Genomic DNA, 24581 nt, shown 5'->3' with positions numbered 1-24581 from the left:
CTTGTACTCTGGTACTGCACTTTATTTCAGATGGAAATATTGTACTTCTTACTCCAGTGCATCTGACAGTTAGTAATTTTACAGGTTAAGATTTCCCATTAAAATATATCTTATTAAATATAAGATCTTTTAATAGATTAAACTACCAAACAGTATGTAAAATAGTCAAAATTAGCTCCACCTCAACAACATTCAAATGCTGCTTGCACATTAATGCATCACTAATAATACTTCAATATTATAATATACGACATAACACTGAATGGGGTTATTCTGCTTAATGATTACTTTTGCTTTTAATACTATATATATATATATATATATATATATATATATATATATATATATATATATATATATATATATATATATATATATATATATTTATTATTTACTGTTTCTAAAGTACATTTTGCTGACAATACTTCTGTACTTTGACATTTTGAAAGTGGGACTTGTAGTGGAGTATTTCTACATTGTGGTGTTGCAATTTGTAAGTTTTAATTAAAGAATCTGAAAACCTCTTCCATCTCTGATAAGCTTGTTTCTCATTAAAGTGTTGCTGTCTTATTAACCGATTAACTTAAATTAACTTGTTTACCGGCAATGTAGAGGGACAAGTGTGCACCCTAGTGGTAAGAAGTTTGAAAAGGCACGGCAGGCAAACCCTCTATATTACTACAGTATTAAAGTACTGTAGTTATTTAAAGAGCTATGGTTATGGCAATATGTCAGTAACAAACAAAACACCTGGACAGGACTGGACATGCATTACACCACCGAAAAGACCTGCAGTGTATTCTCAAAAACATGGAAACTAAAACATCAAAGTGCGTGATCTTTATTTGATATACTGTGAAGTGCCGTCCAAGCGGCATAAAATGGCAGCAGAACAATGACTGTATAAGGCTCCTTTTCACAACAACAAACTGGTCTTTGTCTCGATTTTGGCTATTCTGGCAGCACATGAATAGGAACACCTTCAAATGATAAAAGATAGCATTTTATTTTATAAATAGATGAACCAGTCCGTTAAGTCTATTTTTCAGTGAACCCCAAATCCCCGTCTTCATATAATACACCTCCACTTAAAGAGCAGCCAACCATCGAAGGCCATCGGTGAAAACCCAAACTCTGATTCAGGAGGACTGAACCACCAACCCCTGAGATGAACTATCAAACGTGCTATCGGGAAACGGACATGGTAAACAGCAGGAAGAACTAAATCCATAAATAAAAAGGAAACTAGATAATAAGAATGAATCATGAATAATAATAACGGAATTTAATAATAATATTGTAACTACCTCTTTTTTCATCATATTTCTAGAATTTATTCAGTATACAAATACTAAACATAGAATTATATGTATATTATGTCATCGTGAGCAGTAGCACTTATTCATGAAGTTACAAGTAAAATCAACATCAAAGTACGTTTAAAAAAACCCATCCATCCTGTGCTTTCAACCTCCATCTATCTCTAAGTTACTGCAGGTTCCCCACTGCTGTAATTTAATGCTACTTAGTCTCTACACCAAAACCAGGCCAAGTCCCAGGCTGGGTAATGATTATTCGCTGTGTGGTAGTTGCTCAAAAGTGCAGCAGACATTACGGGTCCTTTTTAATATGTTGTCCGTTGCTGTGACCTCACCATCGTGCCAGGCAGGGCTTAGGCGGGGAGTTATTGGAAGCATCAACTCAAAGCCTCAGATCCCCCAGGCTTATGTGTCCCTCTAGGGGGCGATTGCAACTGATTTTCAATCTGGCCCATAAGCCTCGACTCCTAGTTGTATAAAGAGGCACAGTTTGTGGTACATTACCCTCCGCAACAATTCTGTATCATCTTTGGCTTTGGAAAAGTTAAGTCTCAAGTCCGAAAGTCTCACATACAGTAGATGTGAGGGCATCTACTGCACATTACATACAGATTGTTCATGCTGAGGATGTGTGTGCATTAGAGCCTCATGCCCAGTGAACCTGAGATCCTGCCTTGGAGTGGCGTTTAGCCTCCATGATGCAGAAGGCCTCTTGCTCCTCGCTTATCTCCTTCAGCCTCTTCTCCTCCAGAAAAGACACCAGCGAGTCCCTCATGTCCACCACGTCGATCATCTGTTGAAGGACCCGGTCTTCTTCTGTCTGCTGCTCTGCTGTCTTGTCTGCCAGACAAACACACATGCACACTTTAAACGGCTACAATCAATATTTTTTATAATAATGTACGGCAATGTGAAAACCCTGTGAAAGGGGTTGCTCTTAGTGATGATCCTACAGAGAATTATCACTTGAACCTACAGCTCCTCCTTAGCTTTGTGAGCTTTATAGTGATTTCAAGCTCATTGTTTAGCGGTTTGGCACAAACTTTACTGTTTTGGTTCTTTGGTTGTCCTTTTAAGCCACGGCAGGAACATAAAAAGCTCTAAAAACCCACTGTACACTACTGCTCAGCACCAAACAAAAAATACACAGTTAGAGACTAGCTGGTGAACATAGTGAAGCATTTAGCAGCTAAAGATAATATTTATATATTATATTGATATTTTTCTTAGGAGTTAGAATGGACCACAAACAAGAGCTAAGAGAGTGAATATTGGACTAAGCAGCTGTTTGCTTACACGTTAGCCATATCAATTTAAAGGTGATAATATGGTCAAAACTTGTTTCTGCTGCCCCCAAGTGGCCAAGAAATATGTTATTGCAAGTTTAAATTAATAGATTTTCTCCCAGTAATCTCTATGAACAGATATCTGCATATGAATCTTGGCCCGGTTATCCGCTGGCTACACCGGAATCTCCAAAATTTCAGCCATCTCCCCCAGAGGCTAAACGGTCACCAGCCTTATAGTCGATGGATTCTGAGATTGATCACCCACTAATACAACACAAATGTACATTAAACACAGCCGTATTAAGTCCAAATTTCATCTGTGAGCCAATTCTGATCTGCCTCTCCTTAAAGAGGGAAGAGGTCTAACATGAGGAAGAATGTGTAATATCGTATTGTCAGAATATAAGATGACCCTTATTATAACAACGACCCGGCCTTTTTTGTTGTTGTTGCAAGACGTCTTTTTGAAAATAAATTTTTACCTCTTAGGAATTTATTCTTTCTGTGGCAGCAATACTCCTTAAAAGAAACCCCTGTAGCTTCAACTGGGCTTCGTAAACATTTTAAAGGATAGGTTCACATTTTTTGAAGTCCTCTTTCAGTGCCAAAATGCATTTCAAAGTTCAGCCAAAGCTAATAATAACTTTAACAAAGCCAATATGAGTCTTCATCAGCAGTCTGAGTTAATCAAATCAAGTTACCCCCAAAGTTACAGTTTAAAAAAAACCCATGTAATTCATTCATGGAAAATTAGTTTAGTCTATATCCACGACGTTCCACTTCCGGGACTGCTAGAGTGCCGTTACCTTTCGCAATCTTTGTGTTGGAATTTTAAACTCCCTGGATTTCTGAGGACTATGGTTAACTGCTCCTCAGATCTCTGCAGGGTAAATCCAGACAGCTAGCTAGACTATCTGTCCAATCTGAGTTTTCTGTTGCACGACTAAAACAACCTTTGAACGTACACCAAAACAAGTTCCTTCCCGAGGCTATTTTGCAGTAGCATCGTTGCTCCGTCCGGCACTTAGCGGCACCCAAACAATTGTGATTGGTTTAAAGAAATGCCAATAAACCAGATCATGTATTTCTTCCATCCCAGAATGCTGTGTGGTGTAGCCAGACCTTCCTCCCTGGCGCTGTGGAGGAAGCTCTGGCAATGCGAGACAACACAAAATGTAACCAGCGGATCTGCCGTGCTGGCCTTCAGATGGCTGTAAAGAGACCAGTGCAAAGGAAAGGCCTTCAATATAACAGCGAGACTAGCTTCAACTGAACTTTAAAGTGTATGTTTGCACAGGAGAGGGACTGTGGGTTTTGTCGCCCATCTCTTACAATGAAATAGCTTTAGAGAGAGATCTCTTTGGACAGAAGAGACAATTACAATGATGCTTTCAATGTACTTATGGGCATTTGAGTATTGTTTTAAGACAGACTTAACAAAAGTCTGTACCTGACTACAATAACCCTAAAGGCTCTGACACACCAACCGACCGTCGGCAGAGAAGGCAGTCGGACTGATCAGTCGGCTCCCGTGCTCGAGATGTAATACGTCTCCATAACAGCAGGCGGCGCTAATCTGTATTGTCGCCCCAAAAAATGAAAACCGGAAATGACGAATGTGTCACGTGGGTCTGGCTTCTCCCGAATTTCAAAGCCGACCATAATGGCATCTCGTTCGGAATACAATCTCGTATTTTACGAAAATAGTTCACCAAAACGTGTTTCTGAAAACATTTTAAGCGAGAAATAGGCCATACAGTTGCTGAATCTGTCCGTTTTGTTGATCGACAAACGTCAGTTTTAAAGATTTTCGTCAGATTTTGAGAGCCGCTCGTCATTTCCGGTAAGTGTTTTAACATAAGTGCACTGAATCGTTAGTCAAGGGCTAGCACTCCACCAATCAGATTGGTCATTGAGTCCGACTGCCCACTGGCCGATTCAACAAGTCAAATCGGCCCAAATTAAAGCCGACGGCTCCTCTGACTGACGACGGCACGCAACACACCGAACAGACTCGAGTCACCGACCTCGCCAGACTGTCCGATGGCCGATAATCGGGTTGGTGTGTCAGCGCCTTAAGAGACACACTATAAAACGGACTTGAAGAAACTTGCTAGCCTAGCACCATGAAGGGTAAGACCAACCCATAATGCAACTGGTACTATCTGCCTTCCAATCAGGCTCCCAGGAAGTGCGCCGGGCTTTGAAGCAAATTGAACAAAGCGGTCAAGATGGAATTGCAACTCCCGGGCCGTCGCGTGATGCCCTCTGGCCCAAAAATACTTTTCCCCACAGACCTACATGGTGAAAGAGATCTCTGTAAATCAGTGGATACATTTTTTTGAGCGTCACAACCCCCGCAAGATGACTCGTTTCACAATCAGAATTTGATCCGTTCAGTCTGATAACACTTGCAAAGCAAGAGCCACACGATTAAATCATTTAATCCCGATTCAAGTTAGCGGAGTGCTTAACCGGAAGTAGCCTGTTCAGCCAGTGTCGGTCTCTAGTTCACCTGATCTATCGGCCGCACGGTGCAGAAGTAATGCCGATCATCCGGGTAATTTTTGTCTCCCACGAAGGCTTTGTGCACCACTGAGCAACTCTCATAGGAATGAAGGGACCACTGTCTTATTATACATCCATGCTTCCGATAGAATATCTGATGTTGGGAATACATAAATGTCTAGTCCTCGAATATAATACAACCCCCACTGTTTCTAATGTAATTTCCATAAACAAATATCGTCTTATATTTGGGCCAATATATTACATAATTCACTGATTGTTTGCAGGATTGGGTGAACAGGACCATGGTGCTGAAGCACTGATGTTCTAATTAGAAGAGGAAACATGCAATGACTATCTCAACAGACTTGGCTTAACACAACTGGTGCTTGTTCATAAGTTGGCTTGCTCTCTCCTAACTGCTGTAAAATCAATAGGCCTATTCAAGAACCTTCGGTTACAAATGTGTTTATGTGTGCACACCAAAGTACACACCGTCCAGCTCCATGTATTTCCTGAGCTCCAACTCCAACATGCTCTGCTTGTCTTCGAGTTCCAGCTGCCGAGACCTGAGAGAAAAACAAACATCAGCTGAGTCGTGCTTTAGCTGCAGGTCATCAAAAGGCCGCATGACACATAGAGTCTGACTATAAAGAAGATCGGTTGCTACCAAACAGCAACCACAGTGTTTTGATGTGGATGTCTGCTGTTATGTGGCTACTGTGTCACTTGTACTCTGCACAAAAGCGGTGTTGTGCTCCCAGCATGACTACACAGACTTTTACTGTGCAGCACTGTTTGAATTTACAAAGTGTGCACTCACGCCACCATGAGGTCAGATTCCTCAGACACCAGCGCGTTCTTCTCGTGGACGAGTTGGATCCAATCCTCAATCATTTCAGGAGGGCCGCTGCTGCCTGGGAGGTGAAAAAACACAGTGTTTGGGTATCTGTGTGACGTTTGTTTGTAAAGTTTAAAAAAAAAAATAAAAAAAAAAAGGGGACAGGTTTTTCATGTAAATCCTAGATACAGTGGTGTGCTGTGTGTGACACAGGATCCACGTAAGTGAGTTTGTTTAAAAAGAAACTAGGAGCCCTTAGGCTAACATGCATCTCTTGTTTCTCTAAGCTGTTCCAAGTGAATTCAGCTGACTTATACAATTTAAAGTTAAACATTTTAACTAGGGCTGCAAAACACGATTGTTTTCATTGTCGGTTAATCTGTCCATTATTTCCTGGATTAATCGATAAATTGTTTGGTCTCTAAAATGTCAGAAATTGGTAAAAACAATGTGGATCAGTGTTTCCCAAAGCCCAAGATGACATTCTCAAATGTCTGGTTTTGTCCACAACTCAAAGATATTCAGTTTGCTGTCACAGAGGAGAGAAGAAACTAGAAAATATTCACATTTAACAAGCTGGAATCAGAGAATTTGTACTTTTTTCAAAAACATTACTCTAAACTAGTGCTGTCAAACCATTAAAATATTAATGCCAGAGTTAACTCGCAATTAATCGCACATTTTTATCTATTCTAAATGTCCCTTGATTTCTTTTTGTCCCATTATTTTTTTCTCATTTTAATGCTCTTATCAACATGGAAAAGTGGATCGGCTTGCTTTGTGCAAATGTGCTTCTGTCTGAAGTCATCCATTGTCGCCTGGCTTTGATGAGGGGGCGGAGAATTGGCATCAGCTGTGTGCTTGGCCATCAAGTGGTATTTCAGACTGGATGTGCTGCGATGATAGCTCAGTTCACAACAACAAAACACACAGATCACTTTGGTCTTGTTAATGGAACCATTTGGCAACTTCTTAAAAGTAAACTTCCCATTCAGAATCTTATTGGCATCCATTTCGGCGTCTCGTGCTCGCCATCCACTCAAAACGTAACGTTAGCCGACTACTCTTTGGCCGGCTCGCAAGCCCAAACAAGTGTGTGTGGCGTGCCTGTTGTTTTGTTTCCGGTCTAGCTAGATCCGGTGTGGTGTTGTAGTTTTTCTAACGTTACTAGTTGTTGCAACAGCATGTGAAAAAAAACTACAAAGTTTGCTATGCCAAAAAGAACGTTAATCTCGCGATAAAAAAATTGACGGCGTTAAAATGGGTTTGCGTTAACGCCGTTAATAATTAATCGATTATCAAAATAGTTGGCGATTAATTTAATAGCTGACAACCAATTGATGAATCAATTAATCTTTGCAGCTCTAATTTTAACACTATCAATATGCATATGTACATGTATCTTTAGCACAGTATGTTTATTGCTCATTATACTCACCCCTGGTGTTAATTTATAATAAAGTGTATTTACCATTTGCCTAGCAGCCACTCTAGTTTTGTTTTGCACTCTCTTTTAACAGGTCATTTGTGTTTTCTCTCCACTTTCTGTTACCAGACGAGAAATGACTTAATTTACTGCAGACTACAAAAGTCAGCAACTTCTTCCAGCATAAAACAAGAACTTTTGGTTACATGGGAATGTAAAATCTGTAAAATCATTTTTGAACAGTCTTCAAAACAAGAAGCCTGCTGTTAACATCTGGATCTTACCAGCCTCTCCTCGCAGAGTTCTCTCCAGCAGTACACCCTTTTCCTCCAACTCCTTGAAGGTTACCTCAATCTCCTCCAGTCTCCTCTGGATGGACTGTGAACCGCAGAAACAGGAAAGAGTAAGAAGGGTGCTTGAGCAAATTTAGACATTACAGCTGTGGTGCGTAGTTTCTGTATCCCCCATGAGGAATTCTAAGTAATGACAACAACACTGTCGGCGCATCCACATGACGCAAGCATTCAGTGATTGCGAAAAAATAGTTGGGCAACCTGGGCTGTTGGTAGCAAAAAACACCATATTTTTGTTGTACTGCACATTGCTGCGGCTCCTCTTTCACCCTGTGTGTTGAGCTCTCTGTTTTAGCTACAGAGTGAGGCCCATCTTTGTTGGGAGTCGCACATGCCTAGTCGCACAGTACCTAGGTAAGGACTACTAGCAGTAGTCAGAAGCAGAGTAGGGTGGGCCCTGACAAGCAAGCTAGTGTGATCCAAAACAAACCCGCTTTAGCCAGTAACCTATGGCTTCGGTTCAGCCGTACATGTTCGAACCCGAGTCTGATCCCAAAAACACAGGCAGAACAACCCGAACCAGCTTCACAACCTAGACTGGAACAAGACGTTCCAGAGCGATACCTTATTTAAATGTTAACAAATTAGTCTTTCAAACGTAACGTTTTAATTCTGCGTCTCTGGCAATACTACTATCTGCACTCTTTGGCCCTCCGCTCTAACTAGCTTGGTTTGAGGGCGTTCCACGCTAGCAGCTAGGCGAGCACTATAACGTTGGTTACAAAGTGATGCACGTTCGTTACGGAAGTAAAGGCTGGACTACAACAGAGCTGTTTGGAGCAGTTTGTGAACAGCGTTTTCTGTTGGAGATGGTAAGTCCCTTTGGGGTGGACTTTGGGATTTTTCATTTTGTAAACCTATAACATGCACAAAAAAGATATATAACACAATAAAGGAAAGGGAAAAAGCCAAAAAGCATAATATGAGCACTTTAAAGAAGTGCAACACTTAATTTCCTGCATTCTGGTGAATTTTCATGCATGCATTTCTAACTTTTTCTGCATCAATTTATGCTGGAAATGTCTTTATGTAAAGGAAAACACAGGGAACAATTGAAAATATAAAAACATAATTGAATATTATGCAGTAAGGCTCTCAGGCATTCTGTATTTCTTTTCAAATATTTATTCTCCTGTAGATCAACTTTTGTCATTTAATGTTTTCTTTGCGGAGTCAACACACATGTAGGCCTAAGCCTGATTTACTCCTCCCTGCTCTTTTGCGTCTTTTGTTTGGGGACGTAACCTATTTAAACGTGCATGTGGCACTTATTCGGGTGAATGATAGGCACGTTCAAAATATAACTCATCCCATCTTATTTTGAGAAAAAAAGTCATAATATTACGAGAATAAAGTCACAATATTTCAAGAAAAAAAATCCACCTGCCCTATGCTGTGCATTACGTTGTTGCTCTGCTCATGTGGCAGTATCTCATCCACACCGTTTGACAGATGGAGAGATCCCCGTTAGGGTCTCTGAATGACACAAAGTTTAGGGAAGCGGCTGAATGCTGCTTTACATAAGAGGTGGAAAACTGAAAGTACTGCACAAGCACGGACGCAGAGCGACACATCTGCAGCAGACACACACACACACACACACACACACACACACACAGAAACAGTCCATTATAATCAACTGGAGCTGCACAGCTACACTCACTGCGGAAGCCGCACTGCTCATGTTTATTTTTACAGAGAGAGTGGACACAACGCGATGGACAGGTCTGCTTCAGAGATCTGAACGACGAGAAAACGGACTGGGTACTGGTATTTACTGTCCTATTTCTTGCCATTGGCTTAACACATTTTCTTAACTTTTGATTGGGTGGGTAAGACGCACGTTTGGGTGGGCTGGGTGGCCACCCTTGCCCATTGCTGGCGCCAGACCTGCTCAGCGCTGACGTGAAACGCAACACTCGAGCTTCTGCGCGCAAATGTCACCATTTCGTAAACATAGCCATACTGAGAAATACAGAGAGAGTTTTTTGGAGCTGATATGCTTAATTAGCTTTGTATTAACTCATTTGGCAATGGCTTGAATGTAACGGATGTTCATGCTTCACATTAAAAGCGTTCAACTGGTGTTATAATTTGTGACTTAGGAAACTTATTTGTCACAGTGAACAACAAATCTGAGTCTGTGTCAACCAAACAAGACCTGATCATTGTCAGCGTTTATCAGTTTTAAATATTTGTAGGGAGTAATTTAATGAGAAGAAGTAGCCACAGAAAGCTTTTAGATTAAGAGCTGCAGTACAACAAAGTACTGTGCCCTGCTGTTGTGTGGAAAACTACTTGCAGAGTGTTCAAAAGGGTTGTACTTACTTAATTTGTCATAGGTGTGTTTTGGGCGTAACATGCAATAAAACAATCAGTGTTATCTCCCATTCCCTTTAAATGCCAGGTGCATTTGTACCTTGGCGCATTGCTATTATGATGGAGGATTTGTTAAGCAGGAAGGAGAGCTTTTCAGGAGAAGAAACTGATCTGCTCGTGCGTGAAGTGAAAGCGCGCGAGCAGATCATATGGTAATACTTTTTCACATTGTAATCTTTTTATTTTTAATCTTTTGCATGTTTGTGTGCTGCTGCGCGTCCCTGCGCGTGTGCCTAGGCTTGCGCTGTTCTAGGTGCATTTTAATAATGCGCTGTTAAAACATGCTGCGTTATTGACTTTAGACCAGGTTTTTGTTGGTCAATGGCGCGATCACTTCCCGCTGCCTCAAGATAGCAATACGCCAAGAATGCACCTGAACACACCTCCCTGTAAGACCAGCACGCCCATGGGTGCAAAGATGGGCGCAGGTGCATTTGCTATTTAAACGAAATAGGCACTGGACAGTCTTAAAATAGCAAAGACACTTGCGTCGGGCTTTGCGCCACGCTGCGCCGGGTGCAAGATAGGGACACGTGTTCTTCTGTTGCATTTCTGACAAAGTAGCTGCTTACGGAGAGTTTGCTGCACCCAGAATGCCGAGGCCTGTCGTATTAAACCACACTTGCCGTTACCAGCAGTAACCACAGGTGTCACCAAATCAACCAGGAATGAAATCTTGAGGATTACAACTTAAAGCAACACTATGTAAATTTCCCCGCTTCGGTCCCCCTACAGGTTGGAAGCGGAATTGGCCATTACATTACATTATGCAAGTTTGCCAGATCGGGTAGCGGATCTGTAGTTCGAATGAACTGGACAATGTAATGTAATGGACAATTCTGCTTCCAACCTGTAGGGGGACTGAAGCGGGAAAAGTTACATAGTGTTGCTTTAAACATACAACAAATATTCTGAAAATTGCTTCACCTAAACTCAACTGGTGGACACATTTATGAGCTATAAAAATTGTATATTGATATACAAGCTGGTTGCTTCATTGACTGAAGTTGGAGAAGCCACTGACCAATAAAACATAGATGAGCTATGAGTATTGTAAACGCTGTGAGAGACACTGACCTGGGCTTTGCGCAATCGCTGCAATTCGCTCATCTTGGCTCGCCGCTCCAGTGTCCTCATCTTCATCAACTCCATCTTCTCAGCCTCAACAGGGTCTGACGGCATTGTCTGAAACTAGAGGCAAAGTGTGTCAGTATTGGAAGTGTACTGCTGGTCAAAATGTAGCAGTTCACTATCATGTAAAATGAAAACTTCAGCTCCATAACTCTCCTTACTTTCTCATCAAATAAGTCAATATCATCTCGTTGAAACATCTCATCATCGTCATCATCGCCATCGTCATCGTCATCGTCATCTCCGTCGACACCCTCTTCTGAGGTGCTGTTGGCATGTCTCAATGTTGTTTCTGTGGCAGGAAAGATGTTTTGACAAATGTTACACGGCAATGTTTTTTCCCCCTGCAAACATTTCTCTCCGCCAAAGATCAAAGAGTAGACCAGTCCTTACTCACCCACTCTCTCTGGATGATTAATGAGGACACTGAGCCGGGTGTCTCTGCTGATCCTCGGGGAAGACAGATTCCACGGGGAAAACTTGGATCGTACCCTGACCTGCCCGCTTGGCAACTCTTTTCTCTTGAAGCAGCGTCGATTCCTCCTCTCCCGCATGTGACTCGCCGTGCTCCCGCTCCAGTAGCCCTCCTCTTCTTGCCCGTCCAGGCCCTCTGGTTTAGCCGTGCTTGGGCCTCCTGCAGTTGCAGAGGAAGAGGAGCAGGAGGAGGACCCACCGGGGGTCTCGGAGTCAGAGTCCGCACTGAGGCTCTGAAGATTCACTAGTTGGCTTTTCTCCTCATCGGTCAGCTGAAGCTTTCGGAGCGATTGCTTCGGACGGGAGTCTGGCGCTGCCTTGGAGATCTCTTTTGTAGGGGCTGGAGATGGATGTCCTTCTGGAGTCGAGGGGTTAAGAATGTGGACTGTGCGAGGTTTGGCTATTGGAGGAGAGGGCTCAGGGCTGGCCGTGGTCTGCCGAGAGTAGCGGGGCTTGGGGACAGGATAGGGCACTGTCGTCTCCTCAGTGGGTGCTGCTGCCTCAGTTTTAGATAGAGGATTGGTGGGAGTTTTTGATGTATGTGGTTCTTCGGACTCTTTGAATTCCCATATATGGTGGTCCTGTCCTTCAGGTTTATGTGACTGTGAGTGAGCAGAGGGACCGCAGTCCAGACTGTGCTCATACTCCTCATCGGATGGAGATGGTGTATAATCATCACTGGAAAGCCTGTTCCTTTCATTTGTTCCTTTGGGATTTCCTTCGCTATCCTGAACACAGAAATGGAATTGAAAAAAAAGCCTAAGAGCAAGCACACATCCCTGTTTAATATGTTTTGGTCCTCAGACTACGTATGCTTTGACACAAACATTAGTTGTGCGTAACTGCTGCGAGCCCTGCAGGCTGATGACATCGGACCAGGCAGCAGAAGGATGATATATCATGCAACAGAAGATTGTGTAACATAACAACATAACGAACACGAGGATTCACGGTTTACTGCTCTGTTCAGTGACCCACCTTACAAGATGTTTCAGCCCCATTTTCCAGCTCCAGTTCTTCTGAGTGCAGCTCGCAGTAAAATCTCCCTGAGGGGACATAACAGATAAAAACAATGAACAGAGTCGAAAAGTCAGAGACTTTGTTGAGTTGACTTGCTAAAAGAAGAAAAAAACTGCTGTTATAAATGATTAATGTCCTTTCAGTCTAAATGGAACCCCTTTAAAAAAGGGCCCCAGTGCAAATTATTAATTACATAAACAAATGAATAAGTAGGGCTTCACTTATTGTAGCAAAACCTTATCCTGGCTTTGAACGAACAAATTATACCACAGGTGCGATAGCTGTTGAAATGAGAAATACAAGTGCTTTATACTCAACAATACAGCATAAAGTGCTGAAAAGGACTAAGCTAACAAGAGGCTGCTAAAAAGGGATACAAACGAGCAGCGATTACACCAAACATGGCCCGATACTTTGGAAACTAAGAACTACAGCAATATTTTGAATGGGTGTTTGTGTCCGATTAGTAACTAGGGCTGGCTACCAAACTCAATCCTTTTTAGGTACCGGACCAATTGCCTCCTTAGTATCGAGTATCGAAAAAATGCCTCGACATTCAATACCAAACTTCAACACCTTAGGAGTAAAGCTCATCAGCGTCAGTGAGCCAATAAGCATGCAGCATGCTTCTACCAAGATCTAATAATGTTTGTGATTGGCTGTCTACCGTTACACGTCGTAGAGACACGCAGGAAAAACTCTACGTTGCACAGAGACGGGGCTCACGTAGTAGGAGCTGAAACATAAATAAAACGATTTGTGCCGTAATGTGTAATGTTGTAATTTCTTTTTGTTAAAACTGATTTTATAAAAGGTGATATAGAAAAAAGTATCGTTCAGGAACCGGTATCGAAGTCATGGTATTGGTACATTTTTCAACGATACCAAGCTATATTAGATACTGTAAAAAATGTGACAGTCTTCCTTTTTCTTCTTTTGACAAAGAGGGACAATAAGTACTCACCTGTAGTCTGGTCAAAGGTGTATCCTCCTAGTCTGAGTGTGATGCTGCACCGATGGCAGGTGAAGCAGCTCCGATGGAAGAACTTGCCCTCGGCACTGATGCGCTCCAGCACATAGACCATCCGACCGCAGAAGTAACACTCCTCGCTGTTTGTCATCGGCACACCAGTACCAGGTTCAAGCTCAGGCTCAAGAGCAGTGTAGAGCGGTGTAGGACTTGGCTCAGGGGACAGAGGAGGCGCCATCGTCTACGGGAAAAGGGCATCGAGTTAAATTCAGTAAAGCAATATTGGCAAAAAATAATTAGAACAGAGAGCTTCCAACACAACTCACACTGTCCTCATCTCCCATCATTGTTTCCCTTTCTCTTTTCTCACTTGCCAGCTTTTCCTGCAGAGAAAATAAGGCAAACTATTAACCATCATATGACCTGATTATGAGAACATTCAAATAAACATTCAAACTATTTCAATGACTAACTTCCCTTGAAATAGCATCTAACAATTTGTCTCAAAATAACAGACAGAGATAACAGTCATAGACAGCACAAGAACACAGACTGAAGGCCCAGACGTGAACTCCAGCCAACAAGCCAGTGTGTTCTACCCTTATCAAACATTTCTCTGTGCTGTGTAAACAGTGAACTCGCAGTCACAGTGGGCGTACCTTGCGTCTTTGCAGAGAGTTGTGCTTCAGCTTGTTCAGGAAAAAGACGGCTGACTGTGTCTGGGAGAGAGTCAGAGGCTTGGACGACGGCAGAAAGGCTGCAGAGTCTGTAGCCAACAGAAAATGAGAAAGACAGGGACGCACGCCAAATTCAGTTCGTCTTACTATTACACTAGGCTGCGAACCTGAAGACACCTGAGCGTTATCGTTATCGCCTACTTGCAGCTCTGCATACATCTGCTTAAAATACTCTGATTGTGCCTTTTTTTAATATCTTCAAGGTCCATCCTGTTATGTTGGATACTCTGTCAGAAATACAAATTCTGTAGCGCCACAGCAGCAGCTGAATTTAACTTGTCATGAATCCACATAAAAAAACTCTTCTGCTGCTGCTCTGTCTACCACTCCCATCCTTTCAACATTCAGATAAGGTTACCGGAGAATGACAGCTCCCTCCTGCCTGCACATCAGTCGGCGGATCCAAAGCAGAGCAGCAGAGCATCACAGACACAGAGAGCGTATATATCACACCCACTTCGGCTCATTCAGTGCCTCGAAATGCTGGGCTCACATTTACGCTGCACTAACTCCACATGCTACAAAGAACGTAAAAATACCTCTGCTACAAATAGCTGGAAGAAAATCCTCCCTTCAGTGCAGGAATCGTAGAACCCCGTCAAGAGACCCTAGACCCATCAGACCGTGATAAGCCAGGTCCACACGGTGACTGTTTGCTCCGTCTGCTGCTGCTGCTGCAGCAGCTGCTGCTGGGATGGCTTAGTGCAGGAGAGCAGCACAACCAGTAGAGGCTGGCTCTGCTCTGAGCACAGCACTAGCCACTTAAGCCAAATGAATTCTGGGTAACAGGCTCTTAAAGAGACAGCAGTGATTTGATCACTTCGCAACACCAAACACATTTCAGTGGGAAGGCACCTGATCCTTTTAGGGTGATGCTAATGCCTGTGCAGTGTCTAAGCAACTAAGTTACATAAGATTAATGCTGCTGCCACTAATAGCTATCTTCAGAAATATATCAGAACATAAATAGCATTAAATCAAACATAAATAATGAAAACATTCAACGTTGGTAAATTGCAAACGTTTTTCTGGCTTTTCAATTATGCCTTGACATTCTTGTTACCTTGGCAAATAACACATACTCAAAACGTTTACCTTTTGCTGGCATCGTGAAGGCACTTTGGACCTGGGTGAGGTAGAGGACCATGGACAACTTGTCAATCTGACCACTGTTGGCTAAGTCACTGGCAGACATGACAGGTGGGATACCCAGCTCCTTCTCCAAGATGCTGAAGGCCAGTTGGTTGTTGTGAACAACACTAGACACATCCATGGAGGACATGTCACTGTGGAGGAATTAGAAAGAAGGGATTACTCTACAGCATAGTTGCTCAAAGTGCAGGCTGCTGCGGGCCAGTGGCGGCCATCAGAAATATTTTGCGCAGCCCCCGCCCAAACGTGACATGAAATACATGCATTATATTTGAATCATCCGCGGTTTCTCTCAGTACTTTCACTTTAAATAGCCTACATTTAATACAGTACTGCGTCAAACTGTTCCCCCCCGAACGAGCGCCTGTCAGGTTAGGAATGATGATATGACTAGTGGCAACATGCGAGTGTTGCAGGAATTATGTTTCGTCATCAATGCCAGTGTTTTTAGCTAAAGTTAGCTATTTTGGTGGACAACTTGGCAGTCTAATGTGGATGTGAGATATGTGCATTTTTCCCCTCAATCATATGCTGCCTCCACGCAGTCATCAAAACTTTGATTACTACAGTAATAATTATAGAGGGTCTTTTCACAGAAAAGATGAATTTTACATATAATGTGTTCAATGTAAATACCTGATGCAAATTTCTTTAAAAAATAACTGTGTCAAATTAACATGATTAAAACAAATACAAAATAAGTTGGTCAATGTCTGCAGCCCAATACTGGCACTGTACAGGAATCTCTGCAGGATCTCTTTATAACAGTTAAATACAGTGGCACTCATAAGTTTATTAACCCATGCTAAAGTTGACTAAAAAGAGGAATAAAAAAAATCATCTTTTGGAAATTGATCTTAATGCCTTAATTAAAAAAAATAAGGAAACAATCCAACCTTTAAGGACACCAATTTTCTTTGTGAATGAATAATGTATAGTAAATAAATAAATGTTCTTCCTTAAAATACAGGGGTCATAAGTAAGTACACCCCTATGTTAAATTCCCATAGAGGCAGGCAGATTTTTATTTTTAAAAGCCAGTTATTTCATGGATCCAGGATACTATGCATCCTGATAAAGTTCCCTTGGCCTTTGGAATTAAAATAGCCCCACATCATCACATACCCTTCACCATACCTAGAGATTGGCATGGGGTACTTTCCATAAAATCATCTCTCAATGCAAATCAAACCAGCTATTAGGCTAAGTGAAATAAAACCATGCCAATCTCTAGGTATGGTGAAGGGTATGTGATGATGTGGGGCTATTTCAATGCCAAAGACCAAGGGAACTTTATCAGGATGCATAGTATCCTGGATCCATGAAATAACTGGCCTTTAAAAATAAAAATCTGCCTTCCTCTATGGGAATTTAACATAGGGGTGTACTTACTTATGCCCCCTGTATTTTAAGGAAGAACATTTATTTATTTACGATACATTATTCATTCACAAAGAACATTGGTGTCCTTAAAGGTCTTTAATTAAGGCAATAAGATCAATTTCCAAAAGATGATTTTTTTATTCCTCTTTTTAGTCAACTTTAGCATGGGTTCATAAACGTATGAGTGCCACTGTAAGAAAGCAGAATCCATCCTGTCTGATTGTTACTATTCTTTTCCATTAACCGTTTTTCTGTTTCTGCCATCTAGTACCCTCCTCAGACTTCCACTAGCCAAAACCAATAAATTCAAACACTCCCTTATACCCTCTGCCATCTCTCTCATACGCTCTTGGAGGAAACGGTAGTTAAGTGCATAATGTTTGTTATAATTGTTTTTTTCCTGTTTATTTATGGTTGTCTTTTTTTGGTCTTAGTATTATATTTATGTGCCCTGTGTTTTATGTGTGCTAAATGTATGCATCCCACTGCTGCATAACCAATGGGGACAAAATAAAGTTATGGTTTAATTGATAAATAAATATACAGCATTTTACAAATCAGATGAAAACCAAGCTAATGCCAGGAGAGCGACTCACATGAGCTGAGGTTTGAAGTGGTGGATCAGAGCACACAGAGCCAGCCCGGACCTCCATGATTGGGTAAAATCTTCTACATTCACATTCTCATAACCCAAAGTGTGTTTCTGGCACCATTTCAACAACTCTTCAAAACCACTGATTGAATCTGAGGGGAACAAACCAACACAATTCATCAGACAATGCTCCACAGCGGTGTGGTTTCACAGCCATACAAAAAACATTCCTCTGTGATATGTAAAATATGGTGTGAGTGAATTGTTGTTTTTTTTTTTTATGACGTGTCAATGTTGATCACAACGTGCTCTTCCCATTGATTCCACACAGCTGAATATAACCGTCACACAGGCCTTTAGTGCCTGCACAATGGGGAGGAGCTGACCTTGACGCATGCGAGACAACCGGTTCTTCAGTTTCTTGCTTGATGGGTTTGATTTATCAACATCATATAGGTGCTGCACCTGAATAAAGTGACAGGTAGGTTAGTCAAAACACTTAGAGATCACAGACTAAACTAACAGTTTTACTACAAATCAATTAATCACCTAATCCTGAAGAGAACAGTTTATACATAGAGCAGTTTCACATTAAACTCAGGTCAATATTTAGAATACCATTGCTTTCTTGAGACTGTGTGTACTAGACCGTAATCTGCAACCTTGAATAACCTCCATGATGATTACAGTGACTCGGATTCAAATCTCTGTTGAGTAAATAAAGGATAACAGTCCTGACCTGGTTGGTCTGGATGGAAGAGAGGTTGACTCTCTTGTAGCGCGTTTTGGGGTCGATGCTGTAACCAGCGTAGTTTTTGCTGGTGTTTTCTGGTGTGGTCTGGGACAGGAGCTGGTAGATACTCTCTCTGTACATTTGGGAAGAAAGGAAAAAAAAAACATTTAGGAGTCATTTAGAGCCAAGCACAGCCTCCAAATCAACCAACAGATGGGAAAACAGAGATGCATTGAAATGTAACAGGAACTACTGTTAACACTAATAAAGGGAAGAGTGTGATGATGTAACTGGCTGAGTTTAGAGATCACTTAACCGTACACATTTTTGACCCTGCGCTAGATGAACAGAAACAGAACTCTTCAAAAAAATAACCATAACAAGTGAAAAATGACCATTGTTTGTAGTTGAAAATAACCAGGGTTGTTCTCGACACTTTAATCTGTATTCTCATCATCACAACCGATTGCGTAGTCAGATTTCGTAACTTTAAAGTCTTAGAAATGGCACATTTAATGGACAAACAAGCCTTCTGTCAAACACAGGAAGGCTTATTGTTTTATTCTTGTCACATCAAGGAATCATGCTGAAATCATTTTTATACCTCTGCAATAAAAATAAAAAAAAACCTTAATATTGTACTAATAGTAGAATATGTTTGTTTTTTTTCACACTATGTTAAATTCGCAAACAGAAAGATATGGCATGTAGTGAAGAAACAGGAAGTAGCAGCATCATTGCTAATGACGTAAAGATCAAATGTGATTGTCTGTATTGTGTGCTGCTTAGTAGTTTTAGGAAATCGGCTCACCGCTCAGCCAGGACGTTGAGATGTGGGACCCCCATGCCCCAGCTTCTTACCATCCACGCCGTGTCAAAAGAAGCTAGAAACCCACGGGCAACACCTGTACCCAGAGGCCAGAAAGGCTGCAGAGAACAGACCACAACAACTCATTGTAGCACATTAACATCATCTTACTATTGGCGGCAAGTCACTTATTAAAACTTATGGGACTGAAAAAAAGAAACAGTTGCCAGCTTTTCATGCAAACTTTACACCAAGAGCTTATTAAACTTCCAAACATTCATCATCTTTATGTAAACAATACCAAGGGTCACAGCCAGTAGTTAGATGCAGTGATGCTTTAAAGCAGCCATATTATGCTCATTTTCAGGTTCATAATTGTATTTTAAGGTTGTACCAGAATAGGTTTACATGGTTTAATTTTCAAAAAACACCATATTTGTGTTGTACTGCAGTGCTCTCTCTCACTGCTGCAGATCCTCTTTTCACCTGGTCTCTGTTTTAGCTACAGAGAGAGACCTCTTTTCTTCTTCTTCTTCTGTACTATCTTTGATTGCACTCGCACATGTGCAGTAGCTCAGATGTAGATCATGTCAGCTAGCTAGCTCCATAGACAGTAAAAGAAAGGCTGTTTCTACAACTTTGGTCAGTTACAAGGCAGGATTAGCTGGGAGACTTCTAAATGAGGGCACACATGTAAGTAGTTCTTTTGTAGATTATGGTGAACTTGTGTGTGTTGTAGCAGTGCTTTGCTATTGAGAACGAGGTAGCATGCTAGCGTTAGCATGCTAGCGTTAGCATGCTAGCGTTAGCATTAGCGTTAGCATGCTAACGCTACGAGCTAATGGTTGCGGTTAGCCTGCTCGTTTCGGCTTGTGACGTCACAAGCCGTGTCGATTTTGAACAGCTCACCCAGAGACTGAAGGCAGGACACATTCAGAAACTGTATCTCACTCTAAACAGCATGGATGGATTTTTTTCAAAGTTTGTATGTGTGTGGAAGCACCAGAGACACAAAGAACACCCCAAATCCCAGAAAAAGTGATTTTTTCATAATATGGGCACTTTAAGCAAAGCGCTAACAACAGAATACAGACATGTTTACAATGACTTACATGCTGATGTTCAGCAAATATAATGTTTACCATCTTAGTTTAGGATAATAGCATGCTAACATTTGCTAATTAGCACTAAAAGTACAGCTGAGGCTGATGGGAATGGCATTAGTTTTGCAGGTATTTGGTCATAAAACAAAGTATTGGACAAATTAAAATCTTCGCTTAATAATATCGCCAATCAAAAACGCTATTACAATGTATCCTGAGGGGGACATGAATGGTTGTTCCAATTACCAAATTTCATGGCAATCTAGTAAAAAACTGTCAAGATATTTTACTCGAAACCACAAATGTGAACCTCATGGTCGCGCAAGAAAAGTTAGTGAATCACCCAATTTAATACATTGCCTGACAACCATGAATGTTTTCGCAACATTTTCTGCCAATCTATCATGTAGATGTTGAGATATTTCACTGGATGAAAAGTGAGGGATTCATCCTCTGGGGACCATGAATGTATGTATTCAAAGTGGTGCACTGATCAACCGATATCACCATCCCTATAGCCATGTGTGGCCAAAAAATGTGAACTAGGGGACATTTTCACCAGATTACAGAAAACATTGCCCCCTACCTCCACGAGGCAATCTCCAACCAGACACATCAACAATTTCTTCCCTCTCCTCTCCCTGACCAGAGAGGCATGCTCAGCGCGTTGCATGCAGGTGAAGTCAAACATGGCCACGTCTGGCTGGCCCGCATGGTTCTGAGCAAACTGCAGGTCAGGCAGTTTGCCACCTGTTGAAAAGTAGGCAGCATCGTGGGCATAGCGGTACAATGCCTCATGATCCACATTTGCAGGAGCCAGCAGCTCCTCTGCATTGCTGTAGTCCTGCAAAAGAGAGGGATGAGTCATGGCACCTTTTTTCTGATTTTGAGTGACATCTCTCTTATACTTGGTTTACTGCTTTAGCTAATGGGGAATGGCTGCAGAGAAAGTGCAGATGATTGGGAGTTTATCTCTTCACACTGAAGCACCTGCGTGGCCGTTTCATCCATCTGGTTTGTTTCTTTTTCTTTACTGGCCAGAGATGCAGCCGGTGCCAATAAGAGTCACATTTTTTCTTGGTAATGGATGCGTTGTTCTCACCTGTTTAATGACCCCCTTCTTCAGCAAGCTCTTCTTCTTGGCAGTCATGACAAAGTAGTGGGTGTCGTCTTTGTAGTACACAATGTTCTCCAGATCAATATCTGGAATGGAAAATGGAGCGAGAGAGAGAGAGAGCATTGTGGGCTTAGAGAGAAAGAGAGACCAGTAGGGGGAACGAGAGAATCAGGAGGGCTGACTTAACAAACATTTGTTCACATCATTATCTGACTTGCTTGTGTTTTTCTGCTGGTTTTACTAGAATGTGGAGGAGCAAATGGAGACACAGGGAGGTCAGAGTGAATTAAAAAAAGCAATACAACTGGGTGCAATCCGGGTTTTAAAGGTGACGCACGTAATTCCTGTAAGGTTTGCTCAAAATCGAGGTGCAGAGTAGGTCAGAAAGGAAGGGTGGATTTCATCACGGTTTCCGCTGTCACAGCAAATTAACTGAAGATTGGAACACAGATCAACAGCCTCACAACCTTTTTCACACTTCACATTGAACCCGACCTGACAGTGTGAACATTCATTTCATGCCTGAGGGTTGTGGTCAGCGACAGGAAAAAAATAAAATGAAAATAAGAGGGCTGATATTCTTATTAGAAATGTTATGGGTTAGTGACTCTACGTTCTCACTTAGTGCATGCTGTGGTATAAAATTAAATTCATCTGAAGCATCGGATTTCCTCTTTTCTTGCCAAAATATAAATAGCATAAATGGTTGCTTCATTGAGAGATGTCCTCTTCTGTCTAGCTGAATATGACTGTATGGATTCCTACCTGTCTCAGTGAGCAGCTCTTGGAAGAATTTCTGGTTGTAGATGCGGGCCACGCCGCTGATCTCTGCTACTTGGGCCTCTGCAGCCGTGTGTCTGTTGATGAAGTTGGTCGTGATGCCGATAGCCAGTTTGCCTCTCAGCTCCTTATGTTTAAAACCTAAAAGTTTGGAAAAGAAGAAAAGAGGAAACCCGGGCTGATGAAAGCTCACTTGTTGAACGTGGCTGCCGGAGGAAGTTTGTGACTGTGTGCAACCACCAGTCCTTGCTAAATGTCTAACTACAGCTGTTCAATCCCGATTGCAACAGTGGGAACAGAAGGGGTTCAAGAGTGGGTACATGTGCGTTTGTCTCACCATCAGGGACAAACCTGCCTCCTCCAGCAGAGATGAAGACGTCAAACTGGAAGGTCGCAGCAGGATGAGACCCAGGCTGCAGCTTGGCCATCCAACCTGTCAGAAACACATCAAACTTTGATAAGAACTGCACTGCTTTACATACTGCTGGTTAATTTAACAATGGATGATGGTGTACTGGGCAAAACTAGCAGGGAAGAGTGGTAGCTGGTTGGCAAATGTAAGTACCGTTATCTCCTGTGGGCTCAATCAAGCCCTGAAACTCCACTCCGGTGTGCACCTCTACCCCGAGGAGAAGTGACACTTTCAATAGAACCAACTGCAGCTGACGGATGCCTGAAAACACACATGTATATTTAATTGGAAATGTGTGTGTGAGATATTCAAGATATTTAATAGATAGTCATGCAAACAGAAAGTGAATAAGATTTCAATTATTTTCAATACTGATTTATTAAATAAATAACAGTATTCAAACAATTGAATTATCAACAAAATGTGGACTTTATAGTGTCAGAAAACAGAACCAAAAAAGTGAATCTCAGATTTGAGAAGCCATATTAGTTGATGATCGACTAGTATTAATCAATTATTACAAATGTTGTTGATTTTGGTAAAGTGAATCGATTTGATACAAATCCAAAAGAGTACTATTACTCCTACTCCTACTACTACTACTAATTTATCTCCCTCAGGAGCTACAAAAGGCTTGATACTAGAGATGTTCCGATATCGGCTCCGATACTGCCTAAAACGCTGGTATCGGTATCGGGAAGTACTGGAGTTTATGCACCGATCCGATACCACGTAATAAAGCCCTAAAAAAATCTACGTTAAAGTAGTTTATTTATGTTCTTTTTTCCGTTATAACGGACTGTCAAACTGCATAATAAAAGAAAGTTCTGTGGCGTTCATTGTTTGTGTTTGTTCATGTTTCACAAAGAGTTTAACCTGAGCCAGACCAACATACAAAGATAGAAATAATATCACATCCATACAGGGATAGTAGTATACAGTTGTTAAAACATAAAATATATGACACACTGGTATCGGATCGGTATTTGGTATCGGCCGCTACGCAAGTTTAGGTATCGGAATCGGTATCGGGAAGCAAAAAATGGTATCGGGCCATCTCTACTTGATACGAATTTTTATCACATATGCAGTAGTCTTGTGTTGATGTGTAAAACTGGTGAAGTTCCCCTTCAAGTGTGTCACAATTAATACAATTAATAAAAACTATTGATTCAAAAAGTATGGGAACTTTATGAGATGTAGCAAATCACATAGATCCCTGTAATGGCCCTGTTAATGCCATAAGGTTATTCAGCACATTTCATACTCTTTCATACTATTTACTTACATGCTATATATTATCTCATTCCCGTTCCTACTTTCCAATAACTGATACAGATGCACAAGACACCCAGAGGAGACCTCTGCTGTGTGCTGGTGGTCGGTGTGTCTGTTTAACTGACAAGTGTGGGTTTGTTTATTTGTGCTTTTGAACGTAAATCATACCTAACGTACCCTTTCATAAGTTAATCATTTCAGCACTAATGGGAGCATTGCAAAACACCACCAGACCTGGGCCACAGTACAGGACAGTCCATTCAGTCATTAGTCACTCACAGATGTGATCCAGAGACCCAGTGCAGAATCTGCCGTAGAACTTCTTGGCTCCGAGCCCGCAGAGGTCACAAATGGTGAAGGGCCACAGGTGGAGAACATTGTTCCTGGAGAAAGACTCTCTCTTCTCCAACACCACCACCTGAGCCCCCAGCAGGGACAGTTCGATGGCTGTTCTCAGCCCGCATGGCCCAGCACCCAACACAAGACACTTAGGGAGAGACAAACAGCCAGCATGGATGAAATGATGCCAATCAAAGAATGAGGAAATACTAACCTGCAGGGCAGTCAGTGCAAAGTTCAAAATGTGATGATCAGGTTTCCTGATTGTGGCCTTGACCAACTTGTTTACAAGCCATGATATCTCTCTCTTTCTCATGTAAGAGGTTTTCAGTGTTTTCCCCAGAATTCAGAAAAGCCTCAAAAACAGCACTCAGATCATGAATCAAAAAGTCACCTTTGCACATGTTTAGTGGAGGGTGAAATTCTATGTGGGCTAT

General features: G+C 41.8%; 1 protein-coding gene across 3 annotated transcripts in view; it reads right to left on the bottom strand.

The window, feature by feature from the left end:
- Positions 1-825: 825 nt before the first annotated feature.
- The window catches only part of mical1 (microtubule associated monooxygenase, calponin and LIM domain containing 1), a 30126-nt gene continuing 6370 nt past the window's right edge, over positions 826-24581 (bottom strand). For all 3 annotated transcript variants that reach the window (XM_031290564.2, XM_031290563.1, XM_031290562.2), the window contains 22 exons: positions 24085-24292; positions 22681-22788; positions 22453-22548; positions 22101-22256; positions 21321-21421; positions 20805-21062; positions 19119-19234; positions 18314-18440; positions 17961-18039; positions 17579-17726; positions 15543-15733; positions 14370-14476; positions 14037-14093; positions 13705-13951; positions 12699-12766; positions 11644-12448; positions 11408-11538; positions 11193-11306; positions 7668-7761; positions 5940-6033; positions 5612-5685; positions 826-2159 (listed from right to left, as the gene is read on the bottom strand). In XM_031290564.2, coding sequence (XP_031146424.1) covers positions 1966-2159; positions 5612-5685; positions 5940-6033; positions 7668-7761; positions 11193-11306; positions 11408-11538; positions 11644-12448; positions 12699-12766; positions 13705-13951; positions 14037-14093; positions 14370-14476; positions 15543-15733; positions 17579-17726; positions 17961-18039; positions 18314-18440; positions 19119-19234; positions 20805-21062; positions 21321-21421; positions 22101-22256; positions 22453-22548; positions 22681-22788; positions 24085-24292 — 3573 coding nt within the window. In that variant the 3' untranslated portion in view covers positions 826-1965. The remainder of the gene's footprint in view (positions 2160-5611; positions 5686-5939; positions 6034-7667; positions 7762-11192; positions 11307-11407; positions 11539-11643; positions 12449-12698; positions 12767-13704; positions 13952-14036; positions 14094-14369; positions 14477-15542; positions 15734-17578; positions 17727-17960; positions 18040-18313; positions 18441-19118; positions 19235-20804; positions 21063-21320; positions 21422-22100; positions 22257-22452; positions 22549-22680; positions 22789-24084; positions 24293-24581) is intronic.

The sequence above is a fragment of the Sander lucioperca genome, chromosome 12 (assembly GCF_008315115.2).
Source record: "Sander lucioperca isolate FBNREF2018 chromosome 12, SLUC_FBN_1.2, whole genome shotgun sequence".
Taxonomy (NCBI): Eukaryota; Metazoa; Chordata; class Actinopteri; order Perciformes; family Percidae; genus Sander; species Sander lucioperca.
This window is presented reverse-complemented; position numbering and strand designations above follow the sequence as displayed.